Source organism: Gobius niger, assembly GCF_951799975.1.
Source record: "Gobius niger genome assembly, chromosome: 17".
In the NCBI taxonomy this organism is placed as follows: domain Eukaryota; kingdom Metazoa; phylum Chordata; class Actinopteri; order Gobiiformes; family Gobiidae; genus Gobius; species Gobius niger.
Window position 1 is genome coordinate 12608189 of NC_136868.1, and position 26051 is coordinate 12634239.

General features: G+C 40.1%; 1 protein-coding gene across 2 annotated transcripts; it reads right to left on the reverse strand.

The window, feature by feature from the left end:
* Window positions 1-2844: 2844 nt before the first annotated feature.
* Window positions 2845-23396, reverse strand: kdr (kinase insert domain receptor (a type III receptor tyrosine kinase)). Of its 2 annotated transcripts, none has more exons than XM_079575175.1 (30): window positions 23185-23396; window positions 21742-21835; window positions 21007-21209; window positions 20727-20848; window positions 20220-20388; window positions 18991-19130; window positions 17600-17783; window positions 17268-17388; window positions 17018-17184; window positions 16729-16885; window positions 14928-15048; window positions 14748-14859; window positions 14212-14550; window positions 12735-12881; window positions 12450-12581; window positions 10612-10718; window positions 9562-9697; window positions 8401-8505; window positions 8205-8318; window positions 8045-8133; window positions 7777-7936; window positions 7595-7686; window positions 6647-6769; window positions 6467-6578; window positions 6276-6375; window positions 5802-5907; window positions 4547-4680; window positions 4394-4466; window positions 3355-3440; window positions 2845-3261 (listed from the first exon to the last, which is right to left on the reverse strand). In XM_079575175.1, the coding sequence occupies exons 1-30, from the start codon at window positions 23291-23293 to the stop codon at window positions 3045-3047; spliced, it is 4071 nt and encodes a 1356-aa protein (XP_079431301.1). In that variant the 5' UTR covers window positions 23294-23396; the 3' UTR covers window positions 2845-3044. The 2 variants fall into 2 exon arrangements, with proteins under 2 accessions (XP_079431301.1, XP_079431302.1); XM_079575176.1 differs by having other exon boundaries at window positions 2846-3261; window positions 20220-20385.
* Window positions 23397-26051: the final 2655 nt, after the last annotated feature.

Genomic DNA, 26051 nt, shown 5'->3' on the forward strand with positions numbered 1-26051 from the left:
TATTGTCTGCCCTGTGTATTTCCCGTCTGTCTAAAATTAGAGTCTGAATGTTGCCTTTGATTGTTATCCAAACACATTACTATCTTTACTGCAACACTCTGGGGCAGCTTGCTGATCATGAGCCAAAACATGCTGCTAAAAATAATTTCTTCTCTAACTAATAACAATTTTGAATATTTCGCTTGTACAATGACAAATAAAGCACTTACTTACTTACTTACTTACTTACTTACTTACTTACTTACTTACTTAAAAGCCAGAACAGTTAAACAATTTTAGTAATGATTAAGGCCTCAATTAAGGAAAAAGAAAAGAAAGTATTTGTCCATGCATACATAACTGGTGCAGATCGACTGTCGTGTCCTACCCTCTTTTCCTGTGTGAATGTGGTGAGTGATATAGGAGATTAGCAGCCACATTACGCCAGTCTGCCCCAGGACAGCTGTGGCTAGAAGCATATAGCTTATCGCCATCTCCATGGTGAGAAAGAGAGATGGTTATGGTCCAGTATGAAGTTTGTCAAGTTTGTGACAATTCAAAGTTCTTTCACAGTCAGTTTTATAGTTCTCTTTCCTTATAAAAATGTTTGTCTCATCAAAACCAGACTCCATCCATCCATCCATCCATCCATCCATCCATCCATTTTCTTCCACTTGTCCATTGCCGGGTCGTCAATAATTTTATTTTAATGTTACTCAAATTTAGATAATTGTTAATTCAGCCTTAGATTTTAAGTATATTTAGAGAATGAAAAGGCTTTGGGGTCCGGACTAAAGCCTCTGAAGGTCCGGATCTGGGCCCAGGTTCGCCAGTTCCCTGTTCTAATCTAAAATGGTTCATGATTTACTATAAATTCTGGTCAAGTTGACAAAATGTGCAGACAAGTTCTGGGTTGATCGAGTGCTAATCCTTGGCAAAAACATGCACTAAGAAGAAGATTGTCACCTCAAGGATAAGATAAGCTTATTTATGGTACTATTGTCCCAGTCAGACAAACAGACGGAGAAGAGCCAAGGCTAAACAGGTATTGTTTTGGTGCAACATCAGGAAACGAGTCAAAAAAAAAACCAAACCCTCTAAATTTAGCCCTAATGACAACGAGAACCCGTCTTCTATCTGCAGAAAGTTACTTTATTTATAAAACTAGTTACATTTATTGAGGTTTAGTAAATACGCACATAATAATAACAGCACAAGTAAAGAAACTATACAACAGTGGTTCTAAAGATTGTCTGCACAATTATCTGGAGGCTCCAATCTGTACAGAGTGTCAACAAGAGAAACAAAGAAACAAAGGACGAAAAGGAAAAAAAAAAAGGGATTTATCTAAAATATTCAGATCCTGTGCGTTGAGGATGTGGGTGGTGCTTGAGGAAATGGCCGCTCCATAGACCTAACACTGTGTCAACACGATAGCATTCCTCAGGCCATCCAAAGAGTTTACTCCTATCATCCAACCTTCATGAGTCTCCAGGGTTCATAAACGTCCAATAATATGCTGAATGTTGTTCTCTCATGGAGTTGTGTGTTTGCTCGGATTAACTCGTTTTATTTTTTAGTAATATCTCCTTTGAAACACATGAAACACTCAAGACTAATAAACACAGAAGACTATGTTGGAGTCATGTCACAATTACAATCAATGCCAGTAGGGGGCGACGCAAATGAACCAAGCTCAGTCTGAGAAGTTTTCCCTAAAGAGGGTTCAGTCAGTCTTCATGAGACCTCAATGCCCCTTAACCTCCAACTTAACTGAGCACATTTTCTCCAGTTTTACTCAAATCTAAAAGCTTCTCGACAGGAGCTTACAGCCTGTAGGCCAGTATAACACCTCATTTGAAAGCTAAGAACTACAATACTCATCTAAGTGGGGTGACTGTGGCGCAGAGAGTAGCCGTAGGTCGTCTTGTGTTCGGAGGATTGGCGGTTCGAATCCCGCAGGTGGACACTGTCGTTGTGTCCTTGGGCAAGACACTTCACCCACCTTGCTTCCAGTGTCTGCGCACATTGAATGAGAGTGTGAATGGGTGAGTGGTTCCTTGATGTAAAGCGCTTAGAGTGCCTAAAGCAGATAGAAAGATGTTATGTAAATGTGACCATGAAGCTTCTTCCTTGTTTTTGTGTTTTTTTTTGTCATGTTTAGGTCACATTTTTGTCATGTTTTTGTTGCTCTTTCTGGTGTTTTGGGTACATTTTGTTTTGTGTGTGTGTGTAAAACAAAAAAGCAAGAAAAGCGTGATGAAAACACAACCAAAAAGGACGAAGACGTGACAATCATAACGAGAAAGGAGCTTAATTCGTTTTGCAGGTTTAGCTTTCAAATGAGGTGTCACTCTTATAGGCTGTAGATTTGGGTAAAACTGAACTGGAGAAAATGCACTGGGGCACACAGGAGCTGTTCTTTTATGTAACATGGACATGGAATTTATCACAGACCTAAACTTTTAGAAATGTCTCAAAAAAAAGGAAAAGCATAATTACGATTGGCCTGGCCTTAAGGGGAACCTGTCTTTAGCTGTGGAAACATATTTTGGTTTTGGGGGTGCGAAAAGAACATTGCCCCCCAAAACACCGTATTTCCTATTTCTTGTTATTGCCTGTAACGTGTAAACTATCCACCACAGGATACTGCAGCATCCTCAGCTTTCCCGGCCTTGTTTTAGAGGTAGGGGAAATTGACTCAACCTCCGCACATAAAGGCAGTGAGTTTCCCTTCTTCCCCATATATTCTAAATTTTGTTTGCCATTGTATTATTGAAAGGTAATCCGTATAGAAGGTTTACCAGTCAAGGAATGTGCAGGGTTTTTCATATCAGGCTGTGACGTGACAAGGAAAAAGGAACAATTGAAGTCACTTAAAGAGATGGTAAAATCTTCTGAATCCTCTAATTATTCTAAAGTAACACATTGTGAAATACTAGTGTTAATTAATGTGTTCAAAGTCTGAAAAAGCGCACCATGACAAGCTTAAATTACCTGTGTACAAATACCTCTAAGTGTAAAGGCTGTGAGCATAAACATATGTACAGGAGAGGGGTCCAGTGTCAGACCGGAGGGGTGCTGTAGGGGATTTCCGGGTGGTATTTCTCCATCGCTCTGGGGCGCAGGGGCTTCTTCATTTTCTGGTGCTTCAGAATGACCTCCTCGTTGGCGTAGATGGGCGTCTCCGCGTCGTCGGAGTGGTATCCCGACTGGTATCCGCTCGTCTGATTGGACGACTCGGAGCCCAGGGATTCTTTGCTCTTACAGCGCAGCAACTGACTGAGGAGGGAACAGGAGAACAGGCGAGTCAAGGTTTTATCAGGTGTGAAGGGGGAATCTGTAAATCTGCGGAGCAGAGGAGACTTCACTGACCTAAGGTTCGGCGTGGTGGACAGCTGAGGATCCAAACTGTTGCCTTCTTCAGGTGAGAAGCTCAAACTGCAGTCCAAATGACCCTCCTGTAAATTGTACAATAGCTTTATATTGTTTACGAGTTCACTGCCAAATGATACTGTTATAAATCATGAATAAATATATATTGAAGTATTGGTATTGAGCCATACTTTGAGGATGCTTTGAGGATGCTTTTCTAAAGTGTAAATTTGGTCCTGGTGCACGGGTGCAACTAACCCATGTTCGTCATTTTTTCTTAAAAAGCGCTTTTTTGTGTGCCAAGAGGATATGAAGAAAACGTGCTCAAATCAAAAAAAGATTTTTCTGCCAACACTTATAATGTTGAATTGTCAACAATTTACATGATGTAAAATTTGTTTGCGCGTAATGTGCTTGTGTGTCCAGACATCCGAGCTCGCCTTCAGTTTTGTGGTCCCAGTTTAAAACAGTAAGTGCAATACTAACCCGACCTTTGAATTAATGAAAATAGAAAAATGAATAATAAAAAAAATATTTAGAGCAAGGTTTAACCTTATAGCCCCCACTTGAACAGAGCACATTGTCTCCAGTTTGGCTTTACCCAAATCTAAAAGCTTAAAAAAGCATCAAAATAGCGAGGAAAATGTGACCAAAAAAAGTGACTAAACCTCAACAAAAATGCAACAAAAACGTGCTGTAAAAGCAACAAAAATACAACAAAAGTGAGACGAAAACGAGACGGAAACATGACAAAAACGCGATAACTTGCGATAACTTTTGTAGATCTTAGCTTTCAAATGAGACGTTACACTGTTGCTCTCGAGTCGAGAAGCTTTTAGATTTGGGTAAAGCCTAACTGGAGAAAGTGTGCTTGGTTAAGGCGGGGGCTAAGGTTGAATTAGTCATGCATGTGGAGTTTCTTCAGTGTAAATAATTGGTTTCTTTCAGATTAACATGTTGATTATTACTTTATTTGTTTGTGTTTTGGCTGACCAGTTAAACCATTTCAAAGTTGATTGAGTTTATTTCTGACACTGACCATGACGCTGCTGTGCTCCACTGGGATGTCCTCAAACGTCTTCAGACTGCACCTCTCGCTCTCCTGGGACACTCTGCAGAAAACATGCCACACAAAGCTTTCAGTGCACAATACAAAACACCTCTTAACTTAACAATGCACAGATATACTGACGCTATGGACAGAGGATGGTCGTAGTGGTGGAGCTGTGCAGCCAATGCCTCTTCGTTCCGAGGCGAGCTGTAAAGGTTCTTGGGATCAGATGTTAAGGGACAACCCTCTGTCACCGGGATGTAGTCCTTCCCGTCCTACATTGAAACTGTCATTAGGAACTGTATACGAGTAACAGTATAAATTAAAAAAAAAGAAATAAAAAATGAAACTTTGATGAAACAAAAAACTGAAATACACAATATCACAAACAGTAATATCGCATAAATTGTTAAAGCAGCACTAAGTAACTCATGCCCCTAGAGGCCATAAGCGCCACTGCAGGTGTCGTGGCATGTTGCGGTTAATTGTCCGTGAGAGTAAATACTACACAGACAGAAAAGACAAATGGAGAGAGGGATATTGTACATCCAATAAAACAATGGAGATAATTTTTTTCACTCAAACTCGGCTGTAAATACTGTTTAAGTGGTGCCAGCCCGCAGCTAGCTTTGCCTGTTAACCTGTCAGCTTCATCTTCGTGATTCCATTAGTGTTTATTGCGCCTCCGACCCGGAAGCAGGGAGGTTGCAATAGTGGTTTATCTAAATATCTAATACCTAAGTTAATTCTGGCAACTGACTAAACTGTACATTGCACCATCAATTATTTGCAAGTGATTTCGGCAACTTTTGGAGCAGAAAAAAAAAGTTGATATTTGTGCATATTTGACCTTGTAGTGACCCAGTGGATGTATGAGTGGTTTGCTTAAAGTCTTTACTTTCTCTCACAGTGGTCTCTACGATGGTACAGGGTCAATTGTTTTGTTTGTTTTCTGGTGGTCAGCAGTGAAAACCTTCCAAACAATTGATCCTGGAGCGTCCTAGAGACCACTGTGAGAGAAAGTAAAGACTTCATGCCAACCACCCATACAACCGCTGGGTCACTACAAGGTCAAATACGCACAAATAGCAACTTTTTTTTTCTGCTCCAAAAGTTGCATAGTGCACGTTTAAATTTGGCAAATTTTACTATAAGCATACATGTTTGCATGATTAACAACAACTCAATACAGTGAAAACTTTATGAGCATACGCCCGTTTCCTGCACTGTTGCATAATGACATCTTAAATTTATTCTCCACAATGACTTGGCAGCGCTTGGTCGCGGGGTGTGAGCCTGTTCCTTTCGAGCGCGATGAGAGACATAGATTGGCACAATATGAGGTCATGCTTTTGTGCTTTTATATTTTTATGAAAGTGTTTTTTTGCGCTCTGACCTGTTGTGCACTGGCCTGAAGCAGGTTCCCCAAATGCTCCACCAGCTCTGCAAACGTGGGCCGATCTGTGGGGCGGTCGAGCCAGCAGTCCAACATGGTCTGATATCTGGAATAATGTGCATTTGTAAGTCCAGCAGTTCTCATACATTTCACAGCAAATACAAGTATAAAGAAATATCTGTCATTCCAAGAACCACCAAGTAAAGAAGTCTATAAAAAGAGGAAAAGGATGAATAAAACTGTCTTCAAATTGAACAAGACTAGAACTGCTGGGACCTGAGTCCAACCAGAAGGAACCTGTGTAATATGAATGTCACGTTTTGTCTCTCATCCAAAAGACCTTTAGTTATCCAATAAGACAGACGGGCGGCATACAAGTAACATGGTTTATGTCTATCTAACTATTACCAATAATAAGTGGTATAATGCAATTGCTTAGAGTTGAATATATTTGGTCTTTGCTTTGTTTCTCACATTTCTGTTGTGGCATACTCTGGGGGTCTCATCCTGGTGCCCTCTTTAAGTCTTCGGCAGAAAGACTCATCAATGCAAACCCCTGGATATGGTGATGCTCCTAAAAGACATGTCATAAAACATATTTTATATTGAAAAAATATAATGTTATGTTAAATCATCAGCAAAAAATTATTTTAAATGATATATACCGAGCGAAAAGATCTCCCACAGCAGGACTCCAAATGACCAGACGTCACTCTGTGTGGTGTAAACGCGGTCAAATATCGTCTCGGGGGCCATCCACTTCAGCGGGAGACGTGCCTAAACAACAAATATATAAATATGCTGTAGGCTTTGATCATTTTGTAACAACTTTATTCACAACTCACATCTCCTTTGCGAACGTAGTCAGGGTCTTTGTAGACATCCCGCGCCAAACCAAAGTCACAGATCTTCACCACATTGTTCTCGGAGAGCAGGATGTTTCTGGCCGCTAGATCACGATGAATGCACTGCAGCGCAAAAGTAAATATTATTGTTCAACTTCACTGAGACTGTGAGGTTGTAAAGGCGTAAAACTCAGAGACAAATTTGAGCCAAGACCGTTTTCATCGGTACTCATAGTTAAAACCATTTGGCCCCTAGCTATCGTGTTCAAGGACATTTGTGAGTGCCCTTTTAGGAACAATTAATGAATTAAATCAAAAACCCACAAGTGCCACTGATGCTGGTGATACCAAATAGCGTGGTGCATGCTAGTTGTTGTGAGCATTAATATGACGCTCCCTGAAAGGTATGAAACATGCTTTTAGACTGATTCCAAAATCGTGATGTTAGGAAATCATTAGAAAAGTCAGGAATTTTTCTGTATCAGGTCAGGTTTTTGTGCAAAGTGGTGCTAATTTTCCAATCCCTTTATCCCATGAGGCACATGATTTTTACAACCCCAGCCAAAGAGCCGGGAGTCATATTTTTGGGCGTTTCTAAGAAGTGAATTTGCGTATCAAATAATTCAATTGTCACCAACACACGCTGGTTTGTAAACATAGCTGCTTTGTGTACCAAAATAAATGCACAAATGCAAATTATGTTACAACAAACCACAGTCTTCCCATTATTGTGGAGAGAAAGGCACCAGGATGGAAGACAAACTACAAATTTGTCCAAGGGGTAAAAAAAATTGACCTGATTGAGCAAAACCAATGTGTTACTTTGATTCTGCAAAATAAGCTCACAAAACTTAAATTTGTTGTCACCCAGTGTTACATCGACAATCTTTACAGGATCTTTGCGGCAAAAACAGAAAGACAGAGTTCTTTTCATCGTGATGCCTATACCTTGCGTGAGGACAGAAACTCCATGCCTTTGGCCACTTGGAAGCTGTAGCTGATCAGGTCCTCCATGGTCAGGTGATCCTCATCTGAGCTCTCTGCAGTCACATAACACATTGTTGTTACGACTGATGAGGGCAGTTTCAGTAAAAAAAAAAAAAAAAGAAAATCACATGTAGCTTTCGTACCCTCCGGACAGTCCATGGTGTTTGACGCCCTGTCTCCTCCGCTGGTGCACACGGCCGTCCCAGTGCAAATATCCAACTGAGCCACCTTTCCCAAACCTAGGTCTCCTTCAGTTATGTCCTCCTCTGAGCGGGCCCAACGCTGGCTGTGCACGCGCTTCCTCTGTGGACCAGCAAACGCAACACAATCATAAATACATGACACAGCATTTAGCCCAGAATCTAGTAACAAGCAACACTATACAACTACTTTAACTGGTAGAGCATTTACCTTATAAGGGCTATACTCTCCTCTCTTGCTCTTCAGATAACTGGACAGGTTTCCGTGTTTGCAGTACTCCACAATCACCATCAGGGGGCCTGTGCAAGAGAATCGAATAAATTGGAGTAGACTATGTGTTTTCATATAACATAGTTTGTGGATTACTGACCTCCCGGTTTAGTGCAGGCCCCGAGCAGATTGACCACATTAAGATAGTGCCCGATGTGAATGAGGATCTTCAGTTCAGACATCAGGGCTCGATACTCACTCGCAGTGGCACCCTCTGTTGATATGAGATTAAATAAGTAAACAGATGACTATAATAAGAGACGGAGGGTGTTGCAACGGCGCTAACAGTGACAAACCTTTGAGCATCTTCACTGCGACAGTTGTGCAGGTTGTGGCTTTCTCAATACCAAAAGCTGCTGCTTCAACCACCTGTCCAAACGCTCCCCGCCCAAGGGGTTCGCCTAAAACATAGACATTTACAATAATATGAGGATAAATGAGATTCAGATATGATTTGTTCTGATGTATAGACATGCAAAGAGGAAAAAATATGCATTAATTACGATCAATTACTAAGCGTTTGCCCATGTGTGAAATGAATAGCACGTGCAAAACTGAATCAGCAGCCATAGACTTTACATCTTTTTCCGGACGTAGCATTCTCTTATTTGCATATGAGATTTTGGGCCCTAAAACTGTACTGCACGCAATTTCAAATGGGAAGTTAGCTGCAACACGCCCACAAATAGCTCTATGCTATTGACACTAGTCTAAAGACAACAAATTACAGTATGTTTTGCACCACATGACGGCATTAACCTCTTAACCCCCACCTTAACCAAGCACATTTTTTCCAGTTCGACTTTAACCAAATCTAAAAGCGTCTTAAAAGAACAAGAAAGAAAAAGAACAAAAAAGCAGCCAAACAGGCGATAAAACAGCAACAAAACAGCTACAAAAAAGCGATGAAAAAACAACAAAAGTCATGTAAAAGCCACAAAAAATAGTGATGAATACGCACCAAAAACGCAATAGAATAAAATGACAAAAATTACAAAAAAGTGACAACAACACAAGGAAAAATCTGTTTTGTGGGCCGTACTCTTGCCTATAGGCTGTATGTGCCAATCCAGAAGCTTTTAGATTTGGGTAAAACTGAACTGGAGAAAATGTGCTCGGATAAGGCCGGAGTTAAGAGGTTAAGACTGCATTAAACTATGGAATTGAACATAGTAGTAAAATGCTACATTTGTAAAAAATACTGTTTTTATTTATTTGTTGATTTATTCACTGATTTATTTATATTTTAATGCATTTAAAAATGTTAATTATTGGTTTCTTTACCGTATTTATTTTCCATATACAGTATCATTCAAATGAACATACAGGATTGGTCAGTGTGGCAGTGGATTGAACAAAAATCTTTAAAGTGAAACTATTGATAAAATAGCCACACTAGCTAGTTGCAGTCAAAATAAGAGAACATTTCCATGAACTATAGAGAAAACAAGCCTGACCTAGTTTGAGTCTGTCTCGAGGAAACTCCCATTTGTTGGCATCGTAGGCGAGTCTTTCGCACTGTTCGTCCGTGGGCATGTCCTCAGCATCCAGGATCATGGAGAGGTATCCCGTTTTCAGATCTCCACCGGTGGACTGGAACACAACATATATATCTTATGACTTATGCAAAACACAGAGAGTCAGAGTCTGTCAGCCATCTTTTCACAAACATTTTACATGTTGTGACCGCACCATTACAGTATGATAATGACACAGTCTGAACAGAATTGAGCAAACTTTGAGCAAAATAATCACAAAAGACCAGTTATAGTGTCTTGATAATGCTGCTTTAGGTCCATATGTACATTAAAAAAAGGTCTGAATATAATATAAATATTAACTATTACAAAAGTCACAGGCATTTTGGAATTTGTAGTTTTCAAGGTTTTTTTTTAGCCCATAGAGACGGTATATTATGTTAAAAAAAAAAAAAAACAGTGTTTCTGTGGCCTTTCAGTGAGAGGGGCCCAGTTGCCCGGTCACTGTACGTGACTTCAGGGAGCATAGTGCCCCGTTGTTCTGCTCCACAAAAGACTCGACATACCCAGAGCCAAACCAGTCAATTCTAATGAGCCATTCGCCCATGCTGTATTTCTTCTGAAGTTATCAGGGCCTGGCTTAATTTCAAGCATGTTTTGACAATTTTTTTGTCAACGTGAATTTTTTCTTGGTAAAAACAAAAAGCCATTATTGAAGATTAAAATGAAAAGAAAGAGGTCTAAGCAACCATTTAGACAGTGAATTGAATATATCCACCCCTAGTCCAAAACCACAGCCCCATACATACATTTTGTGTGTATTTTCTTTACCTGTCCTTTTCCAGTCATATTGCCATCTGTAACACTAAGTTAGATTGCGACAAAATCTAAAAGAAAAACATTCTCCTAAAAACCTGAACGATCTGAAGCCTTGTGTCAAAATGAACACAGAATCAGCACTCCTGTGTGTGGAAAAATGAAGGGGAAATCCAAGGAAGGAAAAGTGCGGCGCAGAGGGGAAGCGCTTACCCGTTTTCTGCCGCGGATAACGAAGACGATGAGTAACCAGAAAAACATGGCGATGACCACGGAGCCGATGGGAACGATCAGCTCCACGTTAGTCTTCTCCTCCACACCTGAACAAACCAAACCACCAAACACGCCACAGGTTAGAACAGTCTTCAGTCTATTGCCACTTGTATAAAGTGTTTGGGACAAAATCTGAACTTAAGTATAATTAAACCAGTACTAAACGTAGGCAAAATGTGGATTAATCCAGGGAGTGGAACCAGGACTAAAACAAGTCGAGACTAAAATGGGTCAAACCAAGACATCAGAGGTCAACCGTTACGAGAAAAAATTAGTGCATTATGTTCATGTCAGAAAGATTGTTGTTTACAATCAACAAGGAGGCCTAGTTAGAGCAGCACGGTAGCACAGCAGTTAGCGCCTCTGCTTCACAGCTAGAAGGTCCCGGGTTCAATTCCCACCAGCACGGGCCCTTTCTGTGTGGAGTTCTCTGCTGCATCTTTCTCCTTTCCCTGGTGTGCGTTACCTTTCTATAAAGTGAGTATTTGTTGTTAATTTCTTTTCTATAGACCCTTTAATTGTTTGTAAACAATCCGGGCTTAGCTGGAGGCGGTAAGCTAGATTTCTATCTATTCTATATAAGTTTATATTGGCTTTACTGTGAATAAACACAATTGACAGTAAAATTGCTTCACCCCTAAGCAACGTCTGCAGGAAAAAGGAAAGTGAAAAAGTGTGATTAATTTTGTTTAAAATGTTTTATCACAGTAAACCTTATGTAATTAACCCCTTAACACCAACTGTAACCGAGCACATTTTCTAAAGTTTGGCATGACCCAAATCTAAAATCAAAAAAGTGGCAAAAGCGCAACAAAAACGTGCTGAAATTAGTAAAGAGTGATGAAAAAGCCATGAAAAAGTGCCAAAATTAGATGAAAAGGGCAAAAAGGCAATGGAAAAAGCAAAAAAAAAAACCGCCAAAATCACACAACTAAAGAGTAATGAAAAATCAACAAAAAATCAACAAGAAAGCCACAAAAGAGCATCAAGAAGGTGACAAAAAAGCAATGAAAAAGTGATCAAAACACGACAAGAAAAAACACAAAAAACTGTGACAAAAAAAGTTACCATCGGTTTTGTAGGTCTTAGCTTTCAAATGAGGTGTTACACTGGCGAACTGGAGAACATGTGCTTGGTTAAGGTTGGGGTTAAGTGGTTAATTAATCGTAATTAATTGATTTATTTCACCACACATCAGTGGGCTTCAATCTGAAAACTACTGAGCTTAAATTCACTCAGTATCTTTAAATAAATGCATTATTTTGGTCACAGATTATTTGGTAACAGAAAAGTGGAACAGCCCAACTCCAACTAAAAAAGTATTTAGTCTCTCGTCCGTATCCCTCAGCGGGCATTAACGAGTATTCACATAGTTAGCATTAGTCACTGGGAGTATTGTGTTTGCGAGACCTGTGTCACGTAGTCCCTGATCATTGTGCGTTTGTTGTGGTTTGTGTGCGGGACAGAGGAGGCAGGAGCCGGGCCAGGGCAGGGCTTTTGTCCCAAAGTGTCATGTGCCAAAGAGGATGTGCGCTAAACTGGGGAAGTTTCCTTCCAAGCTGAAACAAAGTTACATTTTCCCACATTTGATACAAAAATGGTGGATGTGATGCAGTCCGATTGAACTTCAAAAACAATGAGCCTGAGTTGACCTGGATTTTGACATAAGGATGAAAATAGTATCACATTTTACTCTCGCCCATATTCCACGCCTATAGACAAAATGATCTACAACTCTGGAACTGCTTAATTGTCATTTCATATCTAAAAAAACTAACCCTCAGTGGTTAAAAAGGCCTGGGACACGTCACATCCTCCGCTGTTGCAGGCAGTGCAGGTGTACAGACCACTGTCCTCTTTCTTCACACGCTGAATCGTCAAAATGTTGTTGTCCTGGCTCAGAATGACCCCTTAAAGGAAACACACTCATAATTATATATGTAAAAGAGAAGGTTTTGAGGGCGGGGAGCATGCGCAATGCAGTCGCCCTGAAACTCAATTCACCACACCGTCAACAAATGTTTCTCTTTTGTTTAAGGAGCAAATAAACCTTTAGTCCATACCGGAGCCCTCCAGTACAGTGTGGTTGTTCTTGGTCCAGATCACGGTTGGTTTCGGGGTCCCAGCAGCGTCACAGGCAAAAGTGACTGTGGTGCTCACATTGACCCTCTGCTCGGTCAAATTACTGAGGATCCGCGCCGACTCCAGCCCTGAAGCACATCACAGGACATACACAACAGCAGTCAAGCAATCTGACAAAACAGAGATCCAAGCTTTATGTATCTTGCTACATCACAAGAGGAAGTCAACGCTTGCAAAGCTCAAAGCTTAGAGAAAAAGGACAGGAATACTTAATATGGTCAGTCCCTCCAGGATTTCACGCAAAATCTGGTCATTTGGTTTCGTAATTATGGTAAAAACCAGTAGCCGAGTAGAACATTTCACATGAACATCACCTCATCTCGTATTTTCCACTGGGAAAACTGGGAGAAAAGTTTGATGCCCGAGTTCCCGAGATGAGATAACCTTTGACCTCTTAACATCAAAGAGAGCAGCGATAATACATTTTTATGTCACTGTGCATTTAGCTCAATTTTAATATAGTCTTTTTCTCCACATCAACCGTCTTGTAAAAAAGATTTTTTTTTACCCCTCAATAAAAGTATGATACAAAAAAGCAGTGGTTCAGCAGTTTGTAGATGACTTCCATGATATTTTTTTTGTTTATGGGTTAGGTTAGGTTAGGGTATGGGTTATTTTTTTTAGGTTTCACTTTGCTACGAGACAAAAGCACTTGAACACAACGCACTCGTAACTTCCACTTCACAACTGGAAAGGATCATCTTTACCAGAGCACATGAAGTGAGACATTAGTGAGGCATTGCAAAAGCTTGCTAGTTTCCAGCAAATATTCCAATAATTTGCGACTTCCTTCGCAACTATTCCTTAACTCTGCAACCTATTGCAACTAAAAGGAGTTTCGGATCAATTCAATCCATTTTACTTGTGCACAGGAAGTCCCAGCGCCTCCACGGGGTTAAGTCATTTGGATTGAATGACAATGGCATTGGGTTGTTGTTTCTGCTCCGCCTCCTCTCCCTCGCCTGGGTCTTTACCACGCTCTGTATGAGTTTTCTGTTTTTTTAGATGATGCAAAATGCAAAGACAAGTTTGATTTTGATGTAAACAATACTGTATATTTTTTAAAGCAGGAAAAAAAGGGCAACTTTTTATCGCAACTTTTGGAAAAATTGAATGAAATCTGGCATTTTAGCCCACAACAATCAGAAAAAATGCCTGCGAAATCCTGGAGGGACTGTATGGTCCTAATATTTAGCAAGATATTGACTTTATTGACCAGTCCCGCTCAAAATAAGCACATATTTTCTGGAGTAAGAGTGAGGCAAATTCAACAGAAATAAAGAATCTGACTCTTTTATTCGCACAGCATTTTCCCTTTCATACTCTCGCAGCCATCTTTCATTCATGTCTCTACAGTCATCTCTGTCTGTGTCTCTCCTGGTTGGAACCTGTTGCTACCTTTGAGCGTGATGCGTCTAAGCAGGCAGGTCTTGTCCCCGGACTTGCTGTTTTGCACCTGACAGGCGTAGACCCCCTGGTCCTGTGTGGAGGCCTGGGGCAGGAGCAGGTCTAGCGTCATGTTGGCTTCCCCCGTTTGAGAGAGGACGGTCTGAGAGAAAGGTGCTGGCTGCAGGACGAGGGAGCGACAAGGCAACACCGAAGCTACGGGGTCCGAAATGTTGAGGACCCTGAACCAGGCCAAGTTCTCGTAGATGTGTCGGTCGGCTTTACAGCGCAGCAGCACGTCGTCCTCCTCTAAAAGCTCATCAGGAGGAGACACGCTCAGTTCAAGACCACCTGTAAATATGAGCAAAGATGGCTCAAACGTACGGTCATATATTTGGACAAAACAAACTTAGGAAATAATAAAATATGCATGATATGTACTAGTAAAGTAAATGAAGCCAATAGGTCAGCAGACATAATCACAAATTAAAATCACTATCTGAATGACCCATGCAAAACCCGTAATAAAGCACTTAATTAAATCTTACGTGTCACATGAAAGAAAATGATCCGTGAATCTTCTCCTGCTTTGTTTGCAGCCACACATCTGTACAGTCCATGCTCCTCCGCTTTCTTTATCTTCAGAGAACTCATGATTTTCTGATAGAAATAAGTGCGCATTAGAAATATAATTTTGTCTTACTGTAAGGAGAAGGATTGTGCTGTACCTTGTTTGCAGAATCCGTGGTGGTGGAAATTCGCTCCACTTTGTTGAGGCTGGTGTTGTTCTTGATGTCTGTCCAGTTGTGACAGGCCTCCAGCTTTAATCTGGACTTCATCAGCCCAGAACTGTATTGAGAATATAATAAAGTGTTACGTAACGCAAATCCATAAGGGTCGTGTTACTTTGGAAGGGATTTAGGCAAAAAGCAGTAGCAAAATCGGTGAGGTAGAGGTCAGTGAGCGGTAAGGCTGTACAGTTTGTCAGATTGATCGACTGTTGTCTTTTTGTTGGACAGGCATAAGGGAAGGTCCTGTGCTATAGAGACAAATGTTACTGGCGTCAGACTTAAGGGAAGCTGGGTGCTAAGATAAGATAGGACTTTATTAATCTCATGATGGAGAAATTCCCTTATTACATCAGCTCTCAAGAAACACGCAGGGCTGCAAAACAGACTGGAAAATGTGCAATCAAGCAATAGTAACTAGAGGTATTTGCACACAGGTACATAGCTAGGGTAAGACTGATAAAGGTGTGGTGTTCCTATGGAAAGACGGAGAGGAGACATTGTTAGCCAGGCCACAGCTCATTAACTTCTCATTTGATTCAAACATACAGGCCAATTTGCCAACTACACCAAGAGCTCTGAGAATGTAGTTCAGCAAACTGTAATGGATTGTGAGTGGAAGGAGATCTTCAGTTATAGCAAAAATAAACAGTCAGAGAAAAGACTGAAAGAGGCTTCAACAAACAACTCAATCATGTTCTAAAGCAGAACAAAAGGCCGATGAGCCAAAACCATATGTTTATGGTAAACAACACAACGGGGTATAGGTCTAACTAAAAAAGCCCAACTCCTCCACACAGGAGGGTATTAATCAAAGCTTTTCAACTAAAGGAAAGTCAGAAACACCTTGAACATCTTCAATTCTAAACAACTTCTGCTACAATGAACAGACAAGAGATGCTATATCATCTTTTGTGTTACATAAATTAAATAGTTTTGTTACAAAGTTTATGTGAACAAAAAGGAGACTCAGCTTTATTCAGACAAAGCTATTTTTCAGCTGCAGGAAACACACCGCAGGACTCAGGAAGTGCCCGGATGTGCAGGGAGAAGATAAGGCTCCTCGCTGCAGTCTTCACTCGTCACTTGGACAAATATGTGTCAACATTTCTACAACTGTCTGCAACGTGTATCACCGTCCAAAGCTGTGTAATCGTTCATGGTGTTCTTTGGTTGTTTATTGAGGAGCTGGACATGACGTAGTCGAAGTGTGTACTGAGTTATCCAATCGTGCATTTGTTTAACAAAATCGGTTATCAGCCAATTAACGATGCTTAATTTTAGCGTGGGCCTACTGTTACATCACTGGTCAAAAACTGAATTGTTTAAAGAGTTTGTAAACATTTTGGAGATTTCATTGAGATCTGAGATAATATGTTTGGGACAGGGAGCAAGAAAACAAATGGACAAATGAACATATGAAACCAAAGATAGAAATGTCACTCACTGAAAGATAAAGGGATTTGTTTATGTATGTTGTATGTCTGTCATATTGAGATTTGTATTTGTAAACCGAATACGTAATGTGTCTAAAAACGGATTTTGTGACGTGCTTGAACTACATCCTCTGATCTGAATCTAGCCATTGTAATCTCCTCTTTGTTTTGGTCAACATCACGAAAGCAGCTATTTCTCTCCCAAGTCAACAAGCTATTGACTGTGTGTAATGAGACAGTGTGTTCCGCCAAACAGTAAACTTGTTTTTGTTTATGTTCTTCACAGTGTCTTTGGAGTGACTTACGAGAATGCGTCGGGACAGTCCTCTTTGGGCATCCACTGCCACAAGATCTGAGCTGGAGTCGGGACCCCGCGGACCGTGCACCAAAGAGTCGGACTGCTGCCAAACGGGTAAACATCTGTGTCCACGGCAACCTCTTTCTCAATGATGTGAGGAGGCACTGCGGTGGAGAACATCAGCGAGAGAGACAAGGTAACTTACTGTTTGATCACCAAATGTCTGCGCTGGACAATTAATATTGCCGAGAAACATAGATGAACATTTTGGAAAGCATATGTTTAAAAGTATGTACCGTTGACCAGCAGTTGGAAGGAGCGGCGCTGCTCCTCTTTGGTGATCTTATTGGTGAGGATCACGGTGTAATTTCCTGCATCCATCTCTTTGAGCTCCCGGATGACCAGAGCATCACTTTTCGGTTTGATCCTGTAGTCGTCCTTGAGGGGAAGTCCATTTTTCAGCCTAAACAAAGTGAGACACGTCGCTATATTGCATAAAATGGGTAAATGGATTGTATTGCAAGTAAGTTGTTTTGTACAGGCTACCATTTGAAGTTGGGGTCGGGATAGGCGGTGTATTTGACTGGGATAATGATGGGTGTCTTGTCGCCAACGTTCACCTCCCAGACACTTGTCCACGGCCCCTTCATGTCAATAAAAGGTTTCTCTGTAAATGTAACACAGGAAAATATTGACTATTAAAACACACACCTCTGTTACTACATATCCACATAAAGAACTATATCCACATCAAGAAGCTGATGAAGCTCTCCCCCTTATCTGCTCTCTTGTGTACGGAATGTGAGTCTTTTTTTCCAAACCCTACATTCTGGTATTGTCAAAACATAAAGATACAAGAAGTGTGTTATTTTCCTCACCGTAGACCTTGAGAGTAGTGGTGGCGCTCTTCTCCATGAGTCCGCTGGAGGCAGAGCAGGTGTACTCCCCGCTGTGCTCCACAGTCACACCCTCCACCGTCAGAGTGTTCGATAACTCCAGAGAGTTCCACAGCTTCTTCTTATGCGGAGTCGTGTGGGCCGCTTTCGACCCATTCTCAGACGTCTAAGGAAAATTATATAATTGACGATGTATAAAGTGTTTTGAGACTTCCAAAGTTCTTCACAATTGATTTTGTTATTTATTAATCTTGCAGTCACAGTCAAGCTAACAAAATCCTAATGACATGAAGGGTAAGGTGGAGTAGGTTTGCACAGGAACAAACTTATATACTATAAAAACTTGGAGCCATTATCCAATCCAGTGCTTATTTTGCAATGCGCTTCTTCTGTTTCAATGGACCAAGCTAATAGCTCACTTAATATGATCTAATACCACAAATCACCAACTGCATTGCAAATGTACACAAAAGATACAGAGAAATAGAACACAGTCAACAGAGGCATCGTCATCACTGATACAGCATCTACACAGACCAGTAACAGTAACAAATTCAGTTTTGCATTTCGGTCTCCCTGTATGTCTGCACACACAAAAAAGGGTCATGGCGACACATAAACAAGCAGCAATTTGCCTCTCTCTTGGTACAGCTGCGTTTTTTGCCATTTTCTGCATTTTTTGTGGTTTCTGTGCTCCACATTGTTTTGCTGGATGCTTTAGTACGTCTTTGGTTCTTGAATTGTTGGCTTTGATTTGTCAGCTGAGAACACATCTGGACACATTCACTCTTTGACCTGCTCATGAAACACCAGGACTTTTGAAGGCAGGAAACAGACAGGAAATGTACTGTAGTGTCTTACGTTTTGCCACTTGTGCAGAATTGAGGACTAAAACTGTCACTTTAACAGAAAATAATAAATAAATAGTAACGCATTAATTTGTTTTTCTTTTTAATCATAAATAATAATGATATTGAAGTGATAATAAAGATAATAAAGAATTACGTTTCAATGCTGTTTTACTATAACACATCAAAATTCCGTATTTCCTGGCAGAGTTTTGTTATTTTAGGTCTTAATCAATGTAGCAAACTGTTAAAAAAAATGTGTCTGCAGACACACTTGGGACAGCACCGCAACCCAATAAAATGGACCTGCGACCCACTTTTGGGTCACGACTCTACAGTTGAGAACCACTGATCTAAACAGTTTTCATTAAATGTTCATTAATTAGAAAAATCCTTATGGTCATATCACTGGTGGTTCGTTAATGTTAGCATTTCCTAAATGCAGTTCATTCATTCACACAAGACCCTCGAATTCACCAAGTTCTGTCACATATTAGTATGAGTTTCATTGTTTTAGTCACAGACCAGCGCATGTCCGGAGTGGGTCCAGTTGAACTCGATGCCCACGTTGAGTTCGGTGCTGGCAGAGCAGTTCAGGACCAGGCGCTCCCCCACAGACAGACGGACCTCGGATGGGCTCAGGGTCAGGTTATAGATCTTGTATCCTGCGGAAACGAGAATGCGGGAGGACACGACAGTGAAGGGACCAGCCATTGTTCTGCCAAGACGACACACACTCCATAAGCCACTAGTTTCATAATAGCTCAGGAAAAAAATGACAAAAGCCATGCCTAATATTATCTATATTTGATCATGTGACAATGCCAAAGAGGTTTAAAATAGGAATGCTGCAACTATAATTACTTTGGAGCCACAGAACTTTTACACCAACCAAAGAATTAACTTCTACCACCGTTAAAACATGAACAAAAGGTAAAACTCAGGACCGATATTTGTCACACAGCACATCAACGTGAAGTACAAATGACAGGTTTTTATGCTTTTGAATCATTACATAATTTAATGGGATAATGCCAGTGGTATGTATGGACCCCATAAAAAATGTGATGGCCCCTCTCTAGGGGCATTTTATTAATGAATTTAATTTAATTGAAAATATTGCTCATATAAAATATCACCTTAACACAGACATAAAAACAAAAACACAGCAGTTATAAGATAAGATAAGATAAGATAAGATGAGATGAGATGAGATGAGATGAGATGAGATGAGATGAGATGAGATGAGATGAGATGAGATGAGATGAGATGAGATGAGATGAGATAAGATAAGATAAGATAAGATAAGATAAGATAAGATAAGATAAGAGAAAAGCCATAATTGATCTCGCATTGATGCATTGATCTCATCTCTACTGCACCTTCTATATTAAACTCGTGCATGACAGCACTTCGGACCCAAATTAACACCTTTTTGAGGAACAGTGCAGGATTTTAGCAGCAGTTGTGGTGCATTGGTCTGGGCTCATTCTACATTAGGGCATTGCTGGAGCTGAGGTAGGGGATAGAAAATATAATATAATTTTAACATTTTTAAACTCCGTCTAGTCCCTTTAAAGGCCCTGGACGTAAACAGTCACAAATGTTTTTTTTCTATGGTAATTTATAATGGGATTTTTCCTCCCGTCACTTGAGCGTGATTAGAAGTTAGCGGGACTGTTCAATTGCAGTTGGTCAAATTTCAGTGACAGTAAATCAACAGCAGAAAGTGTATTTGTCGACATGTCTCTTACCAACTACAGCCACGATGTAAAACGGGGACTTGAAAGTTTCGTTGCCGATGCGTGTTTGGCAGAAAACCACTCCGGCGTAGCTGACGAGGTGACTGGGAACAGTGAACCCCCTCTGCGCGTCCCACGCAGAGTCTTTCCCATCCGGATACAGCTCCTTATTTGGATACTTCTGACACAAAGACAAATTAATTCAATTTGAACATGGAACTGGCCACGAAACTTATTTCTTTGACAACTATCAGTACTGAAAATTAACTTTGCAGTTGATAAAATTTGTATAATAACTTGCTGTGATGAATGAAATACCTGACCTAAGCTTAATATTATATTTGACAGTGTGGAGGCAAAATTCATCAAAATGTTATGCTTAATATTCATTATTGTTGCAAAAAATACTGATCTGTGTGCCAATAATATCTTGGAGCAAGTAAATTGCATATATTTACAGCAACATGGATAAGATTATTGTTTGTAATTGATGACTCGAGATAAGTTTGTTTTACTCACAGTATGGAGCGTGACGTTGAGATTGTCCACTGAGCCTCTGCAGGGGATGACCACTTTCACTCCCTCACGGATAAACACCACCTCATAGTCCTTTTCAGACGGAACAAACGGCGTCTTGTAATCTGAGATGACAGAACATCACAAAGATTGAATGAGACAGTATGCTTCTGGGCCAATGAAAATAACATGATATTGAGCATTTTTTGTCCTGAAATGGGACTTCTTCTCCTCTCTCTTCTCCTAACAATGTCGTATCACTGCAGAGTAACTTTGAACTCACCATGTACAAACACGTAGACGGATGCCGAGGTCTTTCCCTCCTCTGCCTTCATGTCCTTGTAGGAGCACTGGTAGGAGCCTGTCTCGTTCACTGTGGCATTCGTGATGAGCAGTGTTGAGCAGAAGAGGCCTGAGCCACTGCAGTCACTGACGGAGAAGCGAGTGCTGATGACGGGTGTGCTCCATTTTAAGTACTGACGTCCCCTAGACACAAATTGAGTCAATTAGTACCTTAACCGTCCATCGTTTTTTGTGTGTCATGTGACAAAAACGCCACCCACCGCCATATTTCATAACATTTCTCATGCAAATAATGTCAAACTGAATTTGAATTGAAATTACAACTACTCACAGTCACAGATGCAAAAGGAATAACTACAACCACCTGAATGATTTTTAATGCAATTTTGAATGCCCCAAGACTATATTTTAATGCCACAAATGCAGAAAAGAATCTGCATATATTTAATTTAATATAAGTATGCCATGTAAACCTTTGAAGCTTTCAGTGTGTATGGAAATGCTACTGGCCAAAAAGGCAATTTCATTTATTATGTCATTTCAAATTTTAGACATAGATAATGATCAGTACCAGTTTCTGCCAACTTTCAGCAATTATTAAAAGCTATTATTTAATGGTAAAATATCCCAACATCATAACTTGTGTCATGGTGTTAAATAGTTCTGAAATGATTACTGGTGCTGCTGGGAAAAGCCAAGTTCAGTAAATAAATACCGGCAAATGAGCTCCAGGTTTTCAGTCTTGTTCATTCTGTGGTCGCCATAGATGTTCATCGTTGGTGGATCAGGCATAAACCGAAGATCAAGAGCTGGGGAAAAAAAGTGTGTTTAAGATCTTAAACTTTCAGCATAGAAGTTATTCAATGAGGCAAACTACTACAATTGTGTAGATGTCTGTCTTGAATGTAGTTTTATTTGATTGTGGGGTCACAAATCCAAAATGCCTCTTGAGCTTGGCATCTTATACCTTGCAGCCATACTTTGTATGACCTTCCTGACACAAAGTTCATTGGAACTGACACCCGGCTGATGACCCGATATGGCCATTTTATGTTTCTTGATCAGTTTGTATTGTCTTGAAAAGATAGATTTGGGACCACTGCATTGATGATAAGCACTCATTTAACCCAATGCTGCTTTTGTATAAATGCTAAATGACGTTTGATTGAAAATCCAAATTTCCATAATGCAGAAAGACTAGGATCAAAACCAAGAGATTAGATGTGGGGAGTTGAGTGCGTTTGTTTTGTACCCAGAACCATTTTTCCAACAGTGCTGAAAATGGCGGAGTTGTGTCAAAACAGGAAGCCGGGGCAGATAGGCCTCGGTCTGGACTCAATAGCCCAGGACTGTGTGGCCTTAGGTGGAGTTCCTGTTTCTGCCTCCTCCCTGAGAGGCCCTAAAGCATTGTACAGCCAAACACACCAGGCCAACGTAAACCATTATATAAATCAGAACATGTTATTGCTATGTACAGCTTGAGAAGCCATTATTGATGTTCACTTGGAATTTGATACATGATTGATCTCAAAGGACAAGAATGCCATTTGAAGCCTTTTCTGTCAGTCCATAAGAAATGAGAGAGGAAAAAGTAGTGCAAGAATTGAACAGATGTAGCTGAAAAAAATCACATTATAAGAATCCACAGACTCTGATTACTGTTACAAATATAATCTACCAGGATCGCATGTTTAATTTTTTATCAATTTTATATGAGCCACATACTGTACCTCAACAGCTGGTGAAACAGGCATTCAAGAGCATTGATTGACAATGATAGAATATAAGATTGTTTTTGTAGATTTAATAATCAAAGAGCCACTGTGGTTCTCAAACTGTGGCCCATATGTTCCACTGGTGGCACTTCAGTGACTTCACAGGGTCTTTTTCATTATTTATTTATTCGTGTATTGATTTATTTTTACTCTGCTTTAGCCTATTTCAGTTTTGGCTACATAATGTTAATGTAAAGTGTGTTTATGATTTAGTTCAGGATTAGGCTAATTGGTTCACACCACATTTAGTTCAGATTTTAACCCTAACCCTAACCCTAACCCTAACCCTAATTCTAATCCTTATCTAAGTGACACTTGGTATGAAAGGTTTAAGCACCCCGGGCCTAGTTAGGAGGGCAGCACTGAAATTGTTGTCTTCTTACCTGATACGTAGCTCGTTTGCACAACAATCTCAAGCAGCAGACAAACTACTAACTTTGAAAAAGCCATCATCCAACAATAGGTCCCACCAGCACGTTTGATTGTGATCATCAAAGTCGCAAACCCTTTATCAGATCCATTGAATATCGATGTTTTTTCTTAATTATGACCAAAAATAAAATAAATCCTGGTGAACTGTGTCCTCCCTGTCCAGTGTCCGATGATGTGTGCGCGCAGTCCCATCCGGCTGAGAGAGAGGACCACACTGCACAGCAGGGGAGGGGCCAGGCCTGAACTGGACAGGACAAAACCTGCCAAGTCGGACATCAACAACAGACAGTGTGGACAAGATGCTTTCAGCTAAAGAAATCAGGTTTACCAGATGCTAAATTAAAGCTAGCTAACCATTTAAAAAAAGCGTTTAATTTGCACCACGTTTGGTAATTGACTAATTCTGTTTGTGACTAAAAAAAGTGACTAAAGATGCAATGATTTTGACCTACAAAGCTAGCTATAGTATAGGCACATTTAATGTTCTACTGTATGCATTCTTACAACATATGTGGCTACACAAACCTGCAATGACTGTTAGAAAGAAAACAATGTTTAGCCTATATTAGGGCTGCAACTAACGATTATTTTGGTAATCGATTAATCTACCGATTATTTTTTACAATTAATCGATTAATCGCTTAGCTGTGAATGGTGTATGAAAATTGTATTTTTTTATTTTTTTGTAATCACATAAAGCTATAGTGGCATCACTTGAGGACATGTTGATGGAGTAAACTTAAAGTGAGTGTTTTTGGAGGCTCTTAGTGCCAATTTTGCTTTATGACTGGATGAGACACAGACAGATATTTATGAAATTTTCCATGTACAAAACACTAAAGACCCTAACTTGAAAAACATAAAACATTACGATACATAACATTACGATTAAACTAAAATAGTTGACAACTATTTCAATAATCCATTAGTTGTCGATTAATCGATTAGTTGTTCCAGCCCTAGCCTACATGCAGAATAAAAAAAGAAGCCTATCAATTTGCAGCTCATTCCAAATACTACTGAAGTGATCTGAGGAAAATAAGCTTCTAAAATGAATTCCTATTTGATTAGGCCAGATTCCCTGCATGATCTTTAACCTCTTAACCCCCGCCTTAACCGAGTGTATTTTCTCCAGTTCAGCTTTACCCAAATCTAAAAGCTTACAGGCCAGTGTAAGGCCTCATTTGAAAGCTAAGACCTACAAAACTGATCTAGAAAGATTTTTTTCCTGGAGTTGTTTTGTCACTTTTTGGCCACTTGTCTGTTGCTGTTTTGTTGCATTTTAAACGCTTTCAATGCTGTTTTTGTGACTTCTTCATCCTTGTTTTCATCTAATTTTGGTTGCTATTTTGACACTTTTTTCAAGAAGCTTTTTGATTTGGTTAAATCCAAACCAGAGTTCCAGAGGTTCAGGTGGGGGTTAAGAGGTTAGCTGTGATGGGACGCTTGTTGTACAGCATCTTTGTGTGCGCCCTTTTTTCACCTTTGTTGAGAGAAATAATTGTTTAGAAGCCAAAATTAACTTGCCTTTATTGTGTAACATCAATCCAAACTCAACAGCACAAGGTACATATTGGACGATGTATTCTGTTAAAGGTCTTCATGGTTTCTGGCCGTGGGACATTGGGTGGTGCAGCACTGTACTGTACATTCATGTCTGGTCCACATGTTTCCTGGCCTGGTCACTTCTGCAGGGATTCTGTCCATCACTCGTCACATCAACACTTCCTGGAGGGCACTGTGCATCGAACACACCTCAACTGAATGGAAATGACAGATTTTCCACTTTTATTCACTGTTTAGTTTCCATAGAGCCATATAATCACAGTATGATGAGGGTTGACCTTTAGCCCACACAAAAAAGGTACAACAATCACAATAAGATGATTTTTCCAAATTACATTCAAGTGCAATAAAATGATGGAATGTCCTTAGTGATTTCCGACAGTACTGACCCTCAATGGTACTGGCTGACAGAAATAAGATATTATGCTTGAGTTGTGATTCACAAATCACCTTGACACAAATCTTTGTTGTGCTGAAGCTTATACACATTTTTTTTGGTCAGATATTGTCCTTTTTTCCACATACAGTTTTTCATATAAGTTTAAAACCGTACTTTCCTTCAAATAACCATTTTATTAAGTATAAGGGACAGAAAGACTAGACCCATATGGCTAATGTGATTATAAATGAAATAATAAAACATTAAAAAGCACAAAGAATAAGAATACAAAAAGAAAATTATGTCTGACAAGCCTCAACTCGTCATAGGGATGTAAAGGTTTTCAAGGGTAACACCTATGACCAACAGTGTGTCCACCAGTAAGACGCTGGGCTGTTTTGGCACTGACTGTGTTTATGCTCTGTTTTCATTGGGGGTTTTCAAAGGTCACTGTCCCATAATTCAACACATTGGATGCCCTCAGACCATTGTCCATTCAGTGAGAAAAGCTTTAAAAGAAAGAGAGCGGCTGGGCTCAGGAAGGGAATGCGTTTGTTTATTCACAACACTTTTGATACTGAGGCTGTAAATTGAAGCATTTTGAGGAACTAAACGCTGTTGAAGTTCTGCGAAAGGCTCAATACAATCTGCCTTAGCCAGATTTTGGAGCAATTAAGATTCTGAATATGGAAAAAAAACACAATGAGTCAATGGTAAAACAGGACTTAAGTGGACTGAAGTAGTGCTGCGGGTTCACAATTAATGCACAGATCAAATATCCCAGTTACTATTGATTTCTGAGTCTAACCCATGCAGGAGTTGCAAAATGTATTGCCTCATACCATTGTGATGAGTATGTAAAGCATGAAATTG